General features: G+C 36.2%; 2 protein-coding genes across 11 annotated transcripts in view; one reads left to right on the plus strand and one right to left on the minus strand.

Moving 5' to 3' along the window:
* Nucleotides 1-12,685, plus strand: part of MED12L (mediator complex subunit 12L) — a 341,010-nt gene that overhangs the window by 274,947 nt on the left and 53,378 nt on the right. For 6 of the 7 annotated variants that reach the window (XM_045386761.2, XM_045386764.2, XM_005546118.4 and 3 more), the window contains 8 exons: nt 1,293-1,492; nt 4,747-4,935; nt 5,528-5,602; nt 5,718-5,905; nt 6,753-6,914; nt 8,844-8,955; nt 11,419-11,508; nt 12,541-12,650. In XM_045386761.2, coding sequence (XP_045242696.2) covers nt 1,293-1,492; nt 4,747-4,935; nt 5,528-5,602; nt 5,718-5,905; nt 6,753-6,914; nt 8,844-8,955; nt 11,419-11,508; nt 12,541-12,650 — 1,126 coding nt within the window. Of the gene's footprint in view, nt 1-795; nt 920-1,292; nt 1,493-4,746; nt 4,936-5,527; nt 5,603-5,717; nt 5,906-6,752; nt 6,915-8,843; nt 8,956-11,418; nt 11,509-12,540; nt 12,651-12,685 lie in introns of those variants that run through there. The other variant, XR_012430801.1, reaches the window with a different exon arrangement.
* The window catches only part of P2RY12 (purinergic receptor P2Y12), a 46,559-nt gene that overhangs the window by 33,049 nt on the left and 825 nt on the right, over nt 1-12,685 (minus strand). The window lies entirely within an intron of this gene.

Consider the following 12,685-nt stretch of genomic DNA (forward strand, 5'->3'; position numbering starts at 1 on the left):
TCAAATTTGGTTTTTAATTTCTACAATTTTTAACTCAAGGTATAGAGGTAGTTGTTTACATCACCTAACGGTAGTGAAAGCATACTACATTTTGGTACTTTTAGAATTTAGTCTTTTCTTTCAGCTCCTGAAGTGATCTATTGAATTAAATCCTGTGGGTAAAGTGAAGTTGGTACTCTCTGTGTTTGTATTTTAATGAGAAACATATGATTATATATTGATAAATTGAAATTCATTATTTATTCCTCTCCTCCGCTTAAGATTTTGTAAGTAAATACTCATTAAGCCATTTTTCAGCAAAGTCAAAACTTTTTCTTGGTTGACTTGTGGGTTTTAAAAGGCTTTTTCCATTAATTTGGGCATTGTTTTGCCCACTTACTGCAGGCAGTGAAGGCCTACTGTAAAAGCATGTGTTGGTTCCAGAAAATTTTCTTGTCAAGGCCTATGATCCTGTGAGTAAACAGGCAAAAGTTTGAAGGCTGTGCTGTCATTTGGCAATCCTTATTTTGAATTTTTATTACTCTCTCACTTTTAAAATACGATCGTTATTTGTCTTTCATGGCCAGAGATTTCTTATTTCTAGCTATTCAAACATTCTGTTTAGGTTCTTTCCCAGAACTTTGTTATGAAGAAAACACTTTCCTTAGCTTCATTTCACTAAGTATACTAGAGATTTATCAGGTAAGGTTTTCTTATTTGTATGTTACAGAGAGGAAGGTAAAAAACAGGGGTTATTCAATGAATGCCCTACTTTTCAGGGCTTCCTTAGTATGCATTGCCCTTTTCCATTCCCAGGGAAATAAATCTCTCTTGTCAAGAAGTTGATAGTAAGGTGGGCTAAGGCAAAACTTTTCTCTTGACCTATGGATAGAAAATAAGTCATTGTAAGAGAAGAAATGGAAAAGGGACACCTAGAAGGGTGAGTAACCCATTTTTTCCTTGTCTATAAGTCAAATGAATTTGAATACATTCATGCTTGAAATATTGGTGAAACAAATGTTCTGTGATTATTTAGTGTGATTCATAATGGCCTTTCCAAGTTTGGTGAAATTATAATTATACAAAGTAAGGACTGAGTCTTGAACTTGCTTTTTCTCCATTTCTGATAAAAACTTCTCTGGGTTCATGCATTTATTCTCTTGATCCATTCTCTCTATTCCTGAACAACTGGCTATTCAATAATAATAATATTCACATATTTTAAATCCCTGAAAGCTATCCTCATTTGCTTCTCAAATATTTGGCAATATTTTGAACTTCTGTGATTTTGCTTTTGTGATTCTATTACTTAGGAGATGCCAAAATTGGCAATAACAGTGTCAGCTCTTTAAAGAATGATGACTTCACCATGAGAGGTTTGCGATGTGATGGGAATGCTGATGATATCTGGACTGCCTCACAAAATCCAAAATCCTGTGGGAAAAGCATTTCCATTGAAACTGCCAATTTAAGAGAATACGCTAGATACGTACTAAGGACTATCTGTCAACAGGTATTCTAATTTAATTTGCCTTTTACTTTGAATACGTAACTCTTCTTTTGGAGAGAGCTATTTACACTTGTAGGAAACTTGTGCATAGGTGGTCCTTTTTTTCTTGCTCACTTTATTTTGAAATAATTTTAAGTTTGCTGAAAAGTTGCCAGAATTATTTTTAAAAAACTCATGTTCATCCTTTACACAGATTTACTGATTTTTACATTTTGCTACATGTGCTTTGTAATTTGTATGTGGAGATATGGGTGCATATACCTATTTTTTTCTGAATCAGTCATTTAAGAGTAGATTGTATATTTTATTCTTTTGAATATTGCATTATTTCATAACATAACCAAAATATAGCTATTAAACATCAGAAAATTTAGCTTTTGGTACAGTAATTTTTTCTCATCTATAGGCCACAGTTCGATTTTGTTAATTGTCCCAGTATTGTTGGATTTGTCTGAGGTTTCCTGTAGATTAGCTTCAGATTATGCATCCCTGGCCAAGATACTACAGAAGTAATCTTGAGTTCTTTCAGGTAATCATGTCTTAAGGCATGTGATGTCCATTTGCACCTCAAGGGTGGTATTAATTTTGATTAAGGTGTTTCCATTGTATAGTTTCAAGATTTCCCCACTGTATAGTTACTAATTTTCCCCTTGCAATAAGCAATCTTTGAGGAGATACTTTGAGACAGTGCAAATTTTCTTCTCCTCATCTAACTCCCCCACCCGTCATAAGCATTCATTTTCATTCTTGCCCAATCTAGTCTTTACTATGATGGTTGCAAAATGGTGATTTTTTTTTCCCCCTGCTCCTCCTCTCCCTTCATAATATCAGTCTACGTCCTGTTTTAAGGAAGAGCCTGCCCTCCTCCCCTGTTTATCTATTTATTAGCCATATGGGTTATAATATACTGTACTTTGTTATTTTCATGTTCAGACTGTCCCAGATTTGTCCAGCAGGAATCGATTCATCCTGTCTATCACATCATTTGACGTTTAAAAAATAGATGGCATTTTCATAGTTTCTGGCCCATGTTGTACTTTCTGTGCCCTGGGCCTGGAATCAACTATTCCTCCAAGGAGCCCTTGGTTCTGTTTAGCAGAGAATGGTACTTAGAAATCAAGATCTGGGTATTATGTATGCTCATGGTTATGGAGTATCATTAATTCTAGGACCCATCTGCAGACAAAGCTAGGAAGAAAAATATATCCATACACATAAATATATGTAAATATATATATTTATGAGGTCCTACTGATACCTTCAATTCCAATCCAACCCCGCAAAGTATTTTCCTTTAATTCATATTAGTATCACCTTCTTCCATAGTAAGAATGCTGATTCCCAAAAACATCAATTTACTTGTTTAATTCTATAATACATCTGAAATAGTTTTAAAATGGTACACATGGCCGGGCATGTTAAATGTGCTATCCAGTGCTTTGTCAAAAAATGATTAATTAGAATACAGTATCAAAAATGTACACTAGGTCAGGGCGCAGTGGCTCAAGCCTGTAATCCCAGCACTTTGGGAGGCTGAGGCAGGCGGATCACTTGAGGCCAAGAGTTTGAGACCAGCCTGGCCAACATGGTGAAACTCCATCTCTACTAAAAATACAAAAATAAGCCAGGTGTGGTGGCACATGCCTGTTATCCGGCTACTTCGGAGGCTGAGGCATGAGAATCGCTTGAACCTAGGAGGTGGAGGTTGCAATGAGCCTAGATCGCGCCACTGCACTCCAGCCTGGGTAAGAGAATAAGACACTGTCTCAAAGAAAGAAAGAAATGCAACACACATACCACTAGGAAGAACAAACCTACCTAAAAGGAGCTGAAGATTCGTTTGCAATTCCACTTCCTCTAAGGGTTTAAAATATTGTGTTCAAAAATTATTGGAACTTTTCCCATCCCTTTGAATATATTCTTTATCTGAAATAGAACTGGGTTCATTTGGTTTTGCCTTAAGTTCCTTTCTTGCCCCCAGCTCTGTCTATAGGATAGCTTACTTCCAAAAATGAAACTATACAAAAAAGTATACTCAGAGATGTGTCTTTCCTCCCATATCCTTCTTACCAGATGATCCAGTTTTATTATTTTTTGGTTTATTCTCCCTCCCATATATTTTTTAAGAAGTTATCTTTTCTTATACGAAAAAGTGACATACCTTATATATTATTTTGTACTTTGCTATAGATGTCATATCAACTGGGTCGTGTTTTTGTATTTTACAGGCATGTTATAACTATGGTAAAAGTTAGCTACATAGTCATATAAGTATTGAGAGGCAATTGTGCATTGGTTCCCAACTGTGAGTGCATATTGGAATCACCTGGGGCATTTAAAACAATTCGGATGCCTAAAACAATTCGGGTGCCACCACCTGAGTTTGATTTAGTTAGTCTGATGTGGGCCCTGGGCATGGAATTTTATAAAGATCCCAAGTAATTTTAGTGGACAACCAGCATTGAGCCACTGGTATGGTGGTTAAGAAACAGACTTCACCCGAAATAGATCTGGGTTCAAATTGGGCTCTGTTACTGTTGATGATTCCTTACTTTATTTAGTATAATAATTTGCCTTTGAAACAAATGATAAAGAAAAGACAATAGGAGTTTAAATTGGTAGAAACTCATCAGAGGGTCATTAGCCCCATGCATCTATAGCCCCCCCCACTCACACTAGACCCAGCAATTGCACTTCTATGAAATTACCCTGACAGTTAGTGTATAGAAAAGAGATGTGCATGAATACTTATTTATAATGATAACATTATTCATAATAGTATCAAAATGGAAGATAGTTTTCTAAATATTTGTTAAATATTTGTTATACTATAATATTTCTAAATATTTGTTAAATATTTGTTATACTATGTTCTATCTAGTCAGTGAGATAGTACAATGTTTTCCATGAAAATTATGAAGAACGTTACATAGCAAGTTAGAAAAAACTGTCACAAAATAGTACCTAGAGCAAGACCTCACTTTCCAGTTAAAAACATACTAATATTCTCTTTATTGTCTTTCCTTTTCTTTTTTCCCTTTAAAAAATGTTTTTAAGCAAGGTTTTAGTTTGTATTCTTTAGAAGTCAAAATGCTAGAAATTTTGTTTTTAAAATTTTTCTACCTACTTTATGTAATTTTTTAAATTGGAAAATTTCTGTCAGTTTTATGTTCAATTATGCACTGTGGATTTAGTACATATTGCATATATATTCCAAAAGCCAGTGCCTGTCAGTCTAATTGCCCTATTATTTTTAGGAATGGGTAGGAGAGCATTGCTTAAAAGAACCTGAAAGATTATGTACAGACAAAGAACTTATATTGGACCCTGTGCTTTCAAATATGCAAGCACAGAAATTACTGCAGCTTATCTGTTATCCTCATGGCATTAAAGAATGTACCGAGGGGGACAACCTGCAAAGACAGCACATTAAGCGTATTCTTCAGGTCAGTCGTATACAGATTGTGTTTCTATCATTTGACAAATTCTTTGTAATTATACAAAGAGTTACTTTCTCTCTTTTTTTGTCCTTGCTAATTCGTGATTTCAATTAATTCTGATTTTTATTCCCCACATTTTCTGTGGAATTGACATACCTTATTTTTGGGTGGATATACATGCTGCAAATTGTATATAATCATCAAACAAATATTGCTATTTTAAGTCAGTATTGTATTTACATGAGAAATATGCTTCAGAGAGGGGCTATGTTAAATATATTATTAAATGAATATTGAAATCATTTTGGAATGGGATTGGTTAAATAGATTTTGAAAGGAGAAATGCTTATTTAGTTTCAGTGTATAGCTGAGTCAGGCACAATATTAACTATTTAATTAATAATTAATGTTTCTGTTTGTTGGTTTGTGTCGCTACTGAATATATATGCAACAAGACTGGGAACCTTTTGACTCATATGAATTCTTGTATTGTGTATGATTATTCTGCTCTTTCTTCAGAGAAGGAGTACTGTAAGGAATTACTGTATTTTAACACATTTGATACCCATAATGTTTTAATTCTTTCCATTTTTCCCAGAATCTTGAGCAGTGGACACTGAGGCAGTCCTGGTTAGAACTCCAGCTAATGATCAAACAGTGCTTGAAGGACCCTGTGAGTTTGTATTGAAAGCTTATCTCTGTATGAAATTTTATAAAAAGCAAAACACGTTGATGTTTGAGGATAAAGGAATACACATATGTGCCAGTATTCTTATATCTAACTCTAGGGCTCTGGTTCTGTGGCCGAAATGAACAACTTACTGGACAATATTGCAAAGGCAACAATAGAGGTATTCCAGCAGTCTGCGGACCTAAATAATTCTTCTAATTCTGGCATGAGCCTCTTCAACCCAAACAGTATTGGAAGTGCTGATACAAGTAGCACAAGACAGAATGGAATAAAGACATTCTTAAGGTATTTTTGTGTGTTGTTTTATCGGTCTATCATGAATTTCTCACAAGTAACGGTAAATTTTGTGTAGCACAGTGATTTTTCTTTAAGTCCCGGGAATGTGAAGAACATAGTTACTTGTAAGTAGCGATTATCATTATTTTAATAAGTTGATGAGTAAAGCTGGGGTGGATGATAGCTTAGCATTTGGAATATTTGATGGAGTAGGCCTAAACACCTTGAAACTGCAGGTGAACTCAGGTTTGGTTCATGCTTTCAGTGTCCCTTGGTCTACTGTGTTATGTAGTATTCATTATATGGGAAACACTTTTTCCACCGTTTTTAGTGATTTATCATTTTGCAAAAATATATCCTGATAATTTTTGTGCAGAATTAGAACCAGTAGGCATATGAAATCTTAAAGTAATTATTTAATCGTGAAAGGCAGATTGATTTGTATTTCATCATTTTGGCATAAAGTATAACTAGCGAATTTTAAACCTTAAAAATTAGCTATTAGTATGCTTACATTATGGTATTTCATATTGTAACTGTGACAGAAAAATGTATTGTTTGTTGGACAAAGTGATTGTTTTTAATCAGAGAGGGGGTCATAGGAAAACATTAAAATCAGTTTAGTTACAATATCCTTCCAGAACTGCATGTTTTATTGCTTTCTGTAAGCTTAGGTGGAAAGCTCATGCAAATGCCTAGTGTTCGGAAAAAGGAAAGATAATACAGAAATAAAAGGGAAATTTTGAAACAGTCTGTGTGTCTCATACATCAAAGTTTTGCTTTGGAGTTTCTGTTATAACTTTGAGAGCGGGGAAAAGGATGCTTTCTCTGGTGTAACACCTGTTTCTGATTTTAGTTCCTCCGAACGCAGGGGCGTATGGTTGGTGGCCCCCCTCATTGCCAGGCTGCCAACTTCTGTGCAAGGAAGAGTGCTGAAAGCTGCTGGGGAAGAGCTGGAGAAGGGACAGCACTTGGGTTCTTCTTCCAAAAAGGAAAGGGACAGACAGAAACAGAAAAGGTGTGACTGGAAGATGTGCGTCTGTGTGAGAGTTTAAAGAATAATTGAGAAAGTCTCACTTTCTGTAAACCCGTGTGGTCATTGTACCCACGGTCCACTGAAATTTAGTTTTTAAATGGAACTGGAAATATTCTGTTAGGCAAGGCTGTCTTCTTAAAAAGTTTCAGGTTATAATCCTTAATACATTAGTTCTCAATTCTGTCTTTATATCCAAATCACTGCTGAACTGCTAAAAACAGTGATTTCTGAGACCTACTTTAGACCAAATGAATCAGATCTGGATAGCTACCTGATCCCTGTATTTTATTTTTAATTATTTCTAATTTTTTTTTATTATTTAGGTATTTATGTTTAAAATAAATATAATGTATAATTCTGGCATGTTGGTGTCTGAACTAGTTGCTCATATTTTTAACATTTAGGACTCCTGTTCTAGACTAGACATTAAAACTCCTAGGCTACCACTACTAATGTTTTCTTAATTTATTTTATACCCAAGAAAAGGTTTCAAGTAATTATATTTGAAAACTGTGTTACTGAGAAAGAACAAAACCTCACCCTAATGTGAAAATGCCATGAAACCTAGGAGTAAAGGAAAAAAATTGACAATTTCTTCCATTAAAAACAATATTTTAAGCATATAGGTTTCTTGTCCACTAATGAATAATACTATAGTAGCCACCATTTATTGACCGCTTACAAAATGGCAACTCCTCTCTAAAACTCATTATGTTTATGAGCTTTTAAAGTTATCATAGCAATCATGTGGTAGGTACTCTCATTCTCTTCTTTATATCATGTTGAAACTGAGGCACTTAAAGGTTACATGAGTTGCTCCAGGACACACAGTGAAGGACATAAAGCCTGGGTTTAAATCCAGGAGGTCTGGCTTCTGAGCCTGTGCTCTTAACTACAGTACATTTTGGTAGAGACCCAGCATTGTATGTATTGTATTTGTTTTTCATCTGGTTGTTTTACCATCTTGGCCAGCATTAGTTAACCAACAAGAAGGCATAATTTTAATTTTCAAATCATATTTGCTAATAGTTGAGTGTATGTGCATTGCCTCACTTCCCACAGGCAGGACAGATGGCATTGAAGAGACTTGAAAGATTGCTCTTCCCACGTCAGGGGCTCTTCATTCTGCCCATGTAGGATGATGCTGATTGAAATATTTTGGCCTAGGTCTCATTTTAAGAAATTTTTCTTTCCAACATGGCGCTTTGTTTGTCAATATGATTTGTTGATTGTTTTCTCATTGAGGACATTTTGTTAAAATGCCAATTTAAAACAGAATTTTTAACCAAATGCCTTGACACCCCTCTACCAGTGGAGGCTGCGGGCTGTATTGGGGCCTGTGGGCTGTGTTGGAGCTGCACACTAGAGGTCGCTAGCAAATACTCTGTTTTTGGAATCATCAGTCCTGGCTGCTAAATTAGCTCTACTAATATGCTGCTTTTTGGTCTTGGGAAATGTGCTGAAAAACAAACCCCAAAACAAGCTCAACAGACATATAGGCCTCTTTTCCCAGACTCTAAAATAAGAGTTTTATGTGAGAACTTAAAAATTTTTTAATTTTATCCTGTGTATAAATTGATATTCTTTCTGATGTATGTTTTAAAATCCTGCGTCTTGATGTAGAACATGAATTCACTGTCTTCTACCCTCACTGCCTGGCATGCGCATGTACAGTATGGATTGATGGTAGTTTGAGAATGGCTTCGAGGGCAATTAGAGCATACCAAATGATTTAGAAGCATTACAGTGGCTTTTAATCTTATAAGTAGAGGTATGATTTAAATTTTCAAGCAGCCTTTGGTTATTTACCACTTCCCTTATTTATCTAATAGTGAGGCAAAGAAATGAATGTTGCCAGAGGAAGTAATGCATTATTTCTAACTAGATCTGCTGTTATTACTTCCTTTGTAGTATGTCTCTTTTGAGTCAACAACCCTTCCTCTCACTGGTACTTACCTGCCTTAAGGGACAAGATGAACAAAGGGAAGGCCTCCTAACATCTCTCCAGAATCAAGTTAACCAGGTAAAGTATAGTATAATATTAAGCCAGGGAAATATCTTTCTAATGGCATTCATTTATTTGCCTTTCAAATACTGAAATTAAATTAAAAAGGGCTGAGTGAGGTGGCTCATGCCTGTGTAATCCCAGCACTTTGGGAGGCCGAGGCTGGTGGGCCACTTGAGGCCAGTAGTTTGAGACCAACCTGGCCAACATGGTGAAACCCCGTCTCTACTAAAAATACAAAAATTAGCCGGGCATGGTGGCGTGCACCTATGATCCCAGCTACTCGGGAGGCCGAGTCAGGAGAATTGCTTGAACCTGGCAGGTAGAGGCTGCAGTGAGCTGAGATCGCGCCATTGCACACCAGCCTGGGAAACAATAGTGGAACTCCGTCTCAAAAAAAAAAAAAAAAAACAGAAACAAACAAACAAAAAAACTAATAAGGGTACAAAATGTTTTGAGAAGATGCTGGGAAACAATCCATGCCCTGTTCTTCTACCTGGCATTCTAGACACCACAAGATTAACAACTTTATATTAATGATATGTACAATAAATATGTACAGCCTATAAAAGTAAAATTTTACATATTGCATATAACTTCGAAGTATCTGCCCCTCTCCTAACTTTGCCTCTTAGGAGAGGACCTGGAGGAATCTATGCTGCAGTAGACATGGCAGTGAGTCCAGCTCCTCAAGCTTGGATGCCACATTATCAGGCACAGTTTCAGCTTGAAATCTGTAGGTTCAGAAACTCAGTTTTACTGATGCCAACCAAATACACAAGAAATAAATCAGAAGGCATATTGGTTTATTTAGAAATAATTTGGACATTGCCTTTTCACCAAACACAGTTCTCCTGGTCACTGTTTGGGGCTCTTGCATCTATGTACTATAAGGAGACTGAGCATTCACAGTAGAAATTGGAGAGCATGGAATTAATAAAGTGGATAGATTGGTCTTATGAGGTGTTTTATCCTGATGCAGAGCCTAATCGACCCCTTCTTGTGGCGCTGTGTTTCTGTGACACCATGTCTTTCCCTCGAATGGTACTAGATGGACATGGACAAGGACACTAAATCTTTTTTGATCCTGTTGTCATTTCTCGCCTTTTGGATATGAAAGATCTAGATATAGCAGTCATAGTGAACCTTTTTAAATGTAAGTCACATATTACCTCAGTATACCTAATATAAAAATTCTAGCTGATAAGGGCAGGCATGATTTGACACTGGCTCTCTCGTCTACCTTGTCTCCTACCAGTCATGGCCCTCTTTCCTCCACTGTTGTTGCACTGGCTGGCCATGTTACTGTTCCTTGAACTTGCTGAGCAAATTCTCATTTCAGTGCCTGTGCATCTTTTCTTACCTTTTGGTGGAAAGATTACCTTCCAGATATTAGCATGGCCTGCTCCCTTCCTTCATTCAGGTCTCTGTTCAGATGTTACCTCCTTCGGGAGGCCTTGATCACCCTCTAAAAGTAGGAGCATAGCTATTCTCTATGCCATTGCATGCCTCAAATCACTTGTTACACTTAGTTTTATTGGTCCCACTACTATTATTTGAACTCCATGAGAGCTTGTTTAGTTAACTGCCTTGCCCCCTTAAGCCAGCCTTGAGAAGAGGTTCATTTCTTTTGATGAGATTTAGGAAGTGCTTTCGTCTCACCATGCAGGGTACTTACAGGTCATCTGTTGGGATGGAGTACTTTTGCATGTGATTCATTTGAACTCTTTTAAGATGACTGTCATTAACGACCATATTTCAGAGCATGGTAGGGTTTTTGTTGGTGGTTTTTTGTTTTTGTTTTGAATTGCAATTTTTTTTTTTTTGCTCATGTCATCTGATTCTAGGGTGTTGTCCACTTGTGGCTCCCTTTCCTAAGCAAATTTTTCCTTTTCCAGCATTAGTATGAGTCAGTGAGGAAGTGAAGAAGCAGCCCACTTTATAAACTGATAAGCCACTTGGCTGATGTCTACAATGCCATATTTTTCAAAGCACTGTGCATTCACTTTATCAAGGAAGACACATACATAAGATAGCAGACCTTCTCTTCTATAAAACATCAAAATAATACATTTGCTAGGATTCACAGCAAGTCCCTAGAAATATAACACAGGACTGAGGCAAAATGTAATTCTGTCTCTCCAGTGTTTTTGTTCGTAAGACCAATGAGGTAATGTATTTTAAAATTTTTATTAATGCTAAATGTGATAGCCCTCTCAAGCATTTTCCCAGACTTAATCATAGGTTATATAATTATATAAGATTTTCTTCTTCCACCTAGATGGGTAAATGCAAAATAACTAGCCAGATTTCTGTCTGCATAGAGGAAGAAGAAAGCTAAAATTTTATTTAGCTTTGTTTCTTAATTTGTTAAAGATAAGAAGTTGCTTTTTGCTATCAGTATAAAGCTCAATTTATCTTTAATTGAGAGAAAAATTAAACTTTAATGGAGAGAAAATGATTTCTTTTTCCTGATCTTAGATTTTAAGTAACTGGAGAGAAGAACGATACCAAGATGACATAAAAGCGCGGCAGATGATGCACGAAGCATTGCAACTCCGCCTAAATTTGGTAAGAGACATTTCTAGTATTTTCCCTTCATTAAACATATCTACATGTGAAAATAACTCCAGCTTTCCACTTCTCCTAAGTTCAGAGTCTGCATTACAAGGTGAGGCCTTCCACTCTTTGCTCTCTGTAACTACTTCCCTGTTTCTAAAGCCTTCTGTTTCCCTTGCTGCTTTCCTTCCTGTCTGGTCATACTTCCAGACAGTGCTAGGTATTTTAAGCTTTGATTTGCCTTCTTTACCTCTACCCTAGTGAATCTTTCCTTCTCTTCAGTTTGTGCTAAGTGTAGGTCTGAGAAGACTATTATAAGTGTTAGCTTCTACTATACTTATTTAAAACCATTTAAAAAGTCTTTTAACTCAAAGTTTTGTCCAACTTTCCATCAAACTGATTATAAAGACAAATCCCACAGAGAAGTTTTAAAGAAATTTAAAATTTCTCACATATTGTGCACTCCTTTGAGTTTTCTTTTCCCATCAGGCAGGTCCAAGTGCAGACCTCTATGGGGATGGCCTGCTTGATACTTTTGCAGTTGTTTCTAACCTCGTCCCAACATGTGAACTGGTAGGCGTGCGGGCCAAGCCTCCTGCCCATCACTGCTGTGCTAGTGGATGTTTCCATATGGTATTATGATAGCAGGCTTAGATTCAATAGTAATTGTACAGCAAACACAAAGTTGCAGATAATTGAATTACATGACTTTGGCATTATTCAGGTTTAATTCAACTATAATTGCATCATAAAAATGGACATCATAAAAGATTTGGAACAAAAGAAAACTAAGTTTATTGGTGCCCACATTCAGATACTCACTTCCCTTCTTCATTTTATTTAATTTTTGAATGAACTGTGCTGAAAGAACTAAAAATAGTGATAAACATGTAGGTAAGTGAGAGAAAAGATAAGATAATCTATAAACTAGAGCATCCCTTGTTTTTTTAAAGAAAAAACAATGAAAATTTGACCACATAAAGCAATGGGATGTTGTTTTCTATTTTACAGAATGCAAATATTTTACTGTATTTTATCTGCTAGGTAGGAGGAATGTTTGACACGGTGCAGAGGAGCACCCAGTGGACTACAGACTGGGCCCTCCTACTCCTTCAGATCATTACATCAGGAACTGTTGACATGCACACTAACAAGTATGTTTTTGTCATTTCACATTTATCTTGCTGCA

Source organism: Macaca fascicularis, chromosome 2, assembly GCF_037993035.2.
Source record: "Macaca fascicularis isolate 582-1 chromosome 2, T2T-MFA8v1.1".
NCBI classification, from domain to species: domain Eukaryota; kingdom Metazoa; phylum Chordata; class Mammalia; order Primates; family Cercopithecidae; genus Macaca; species Macaca fascicularis.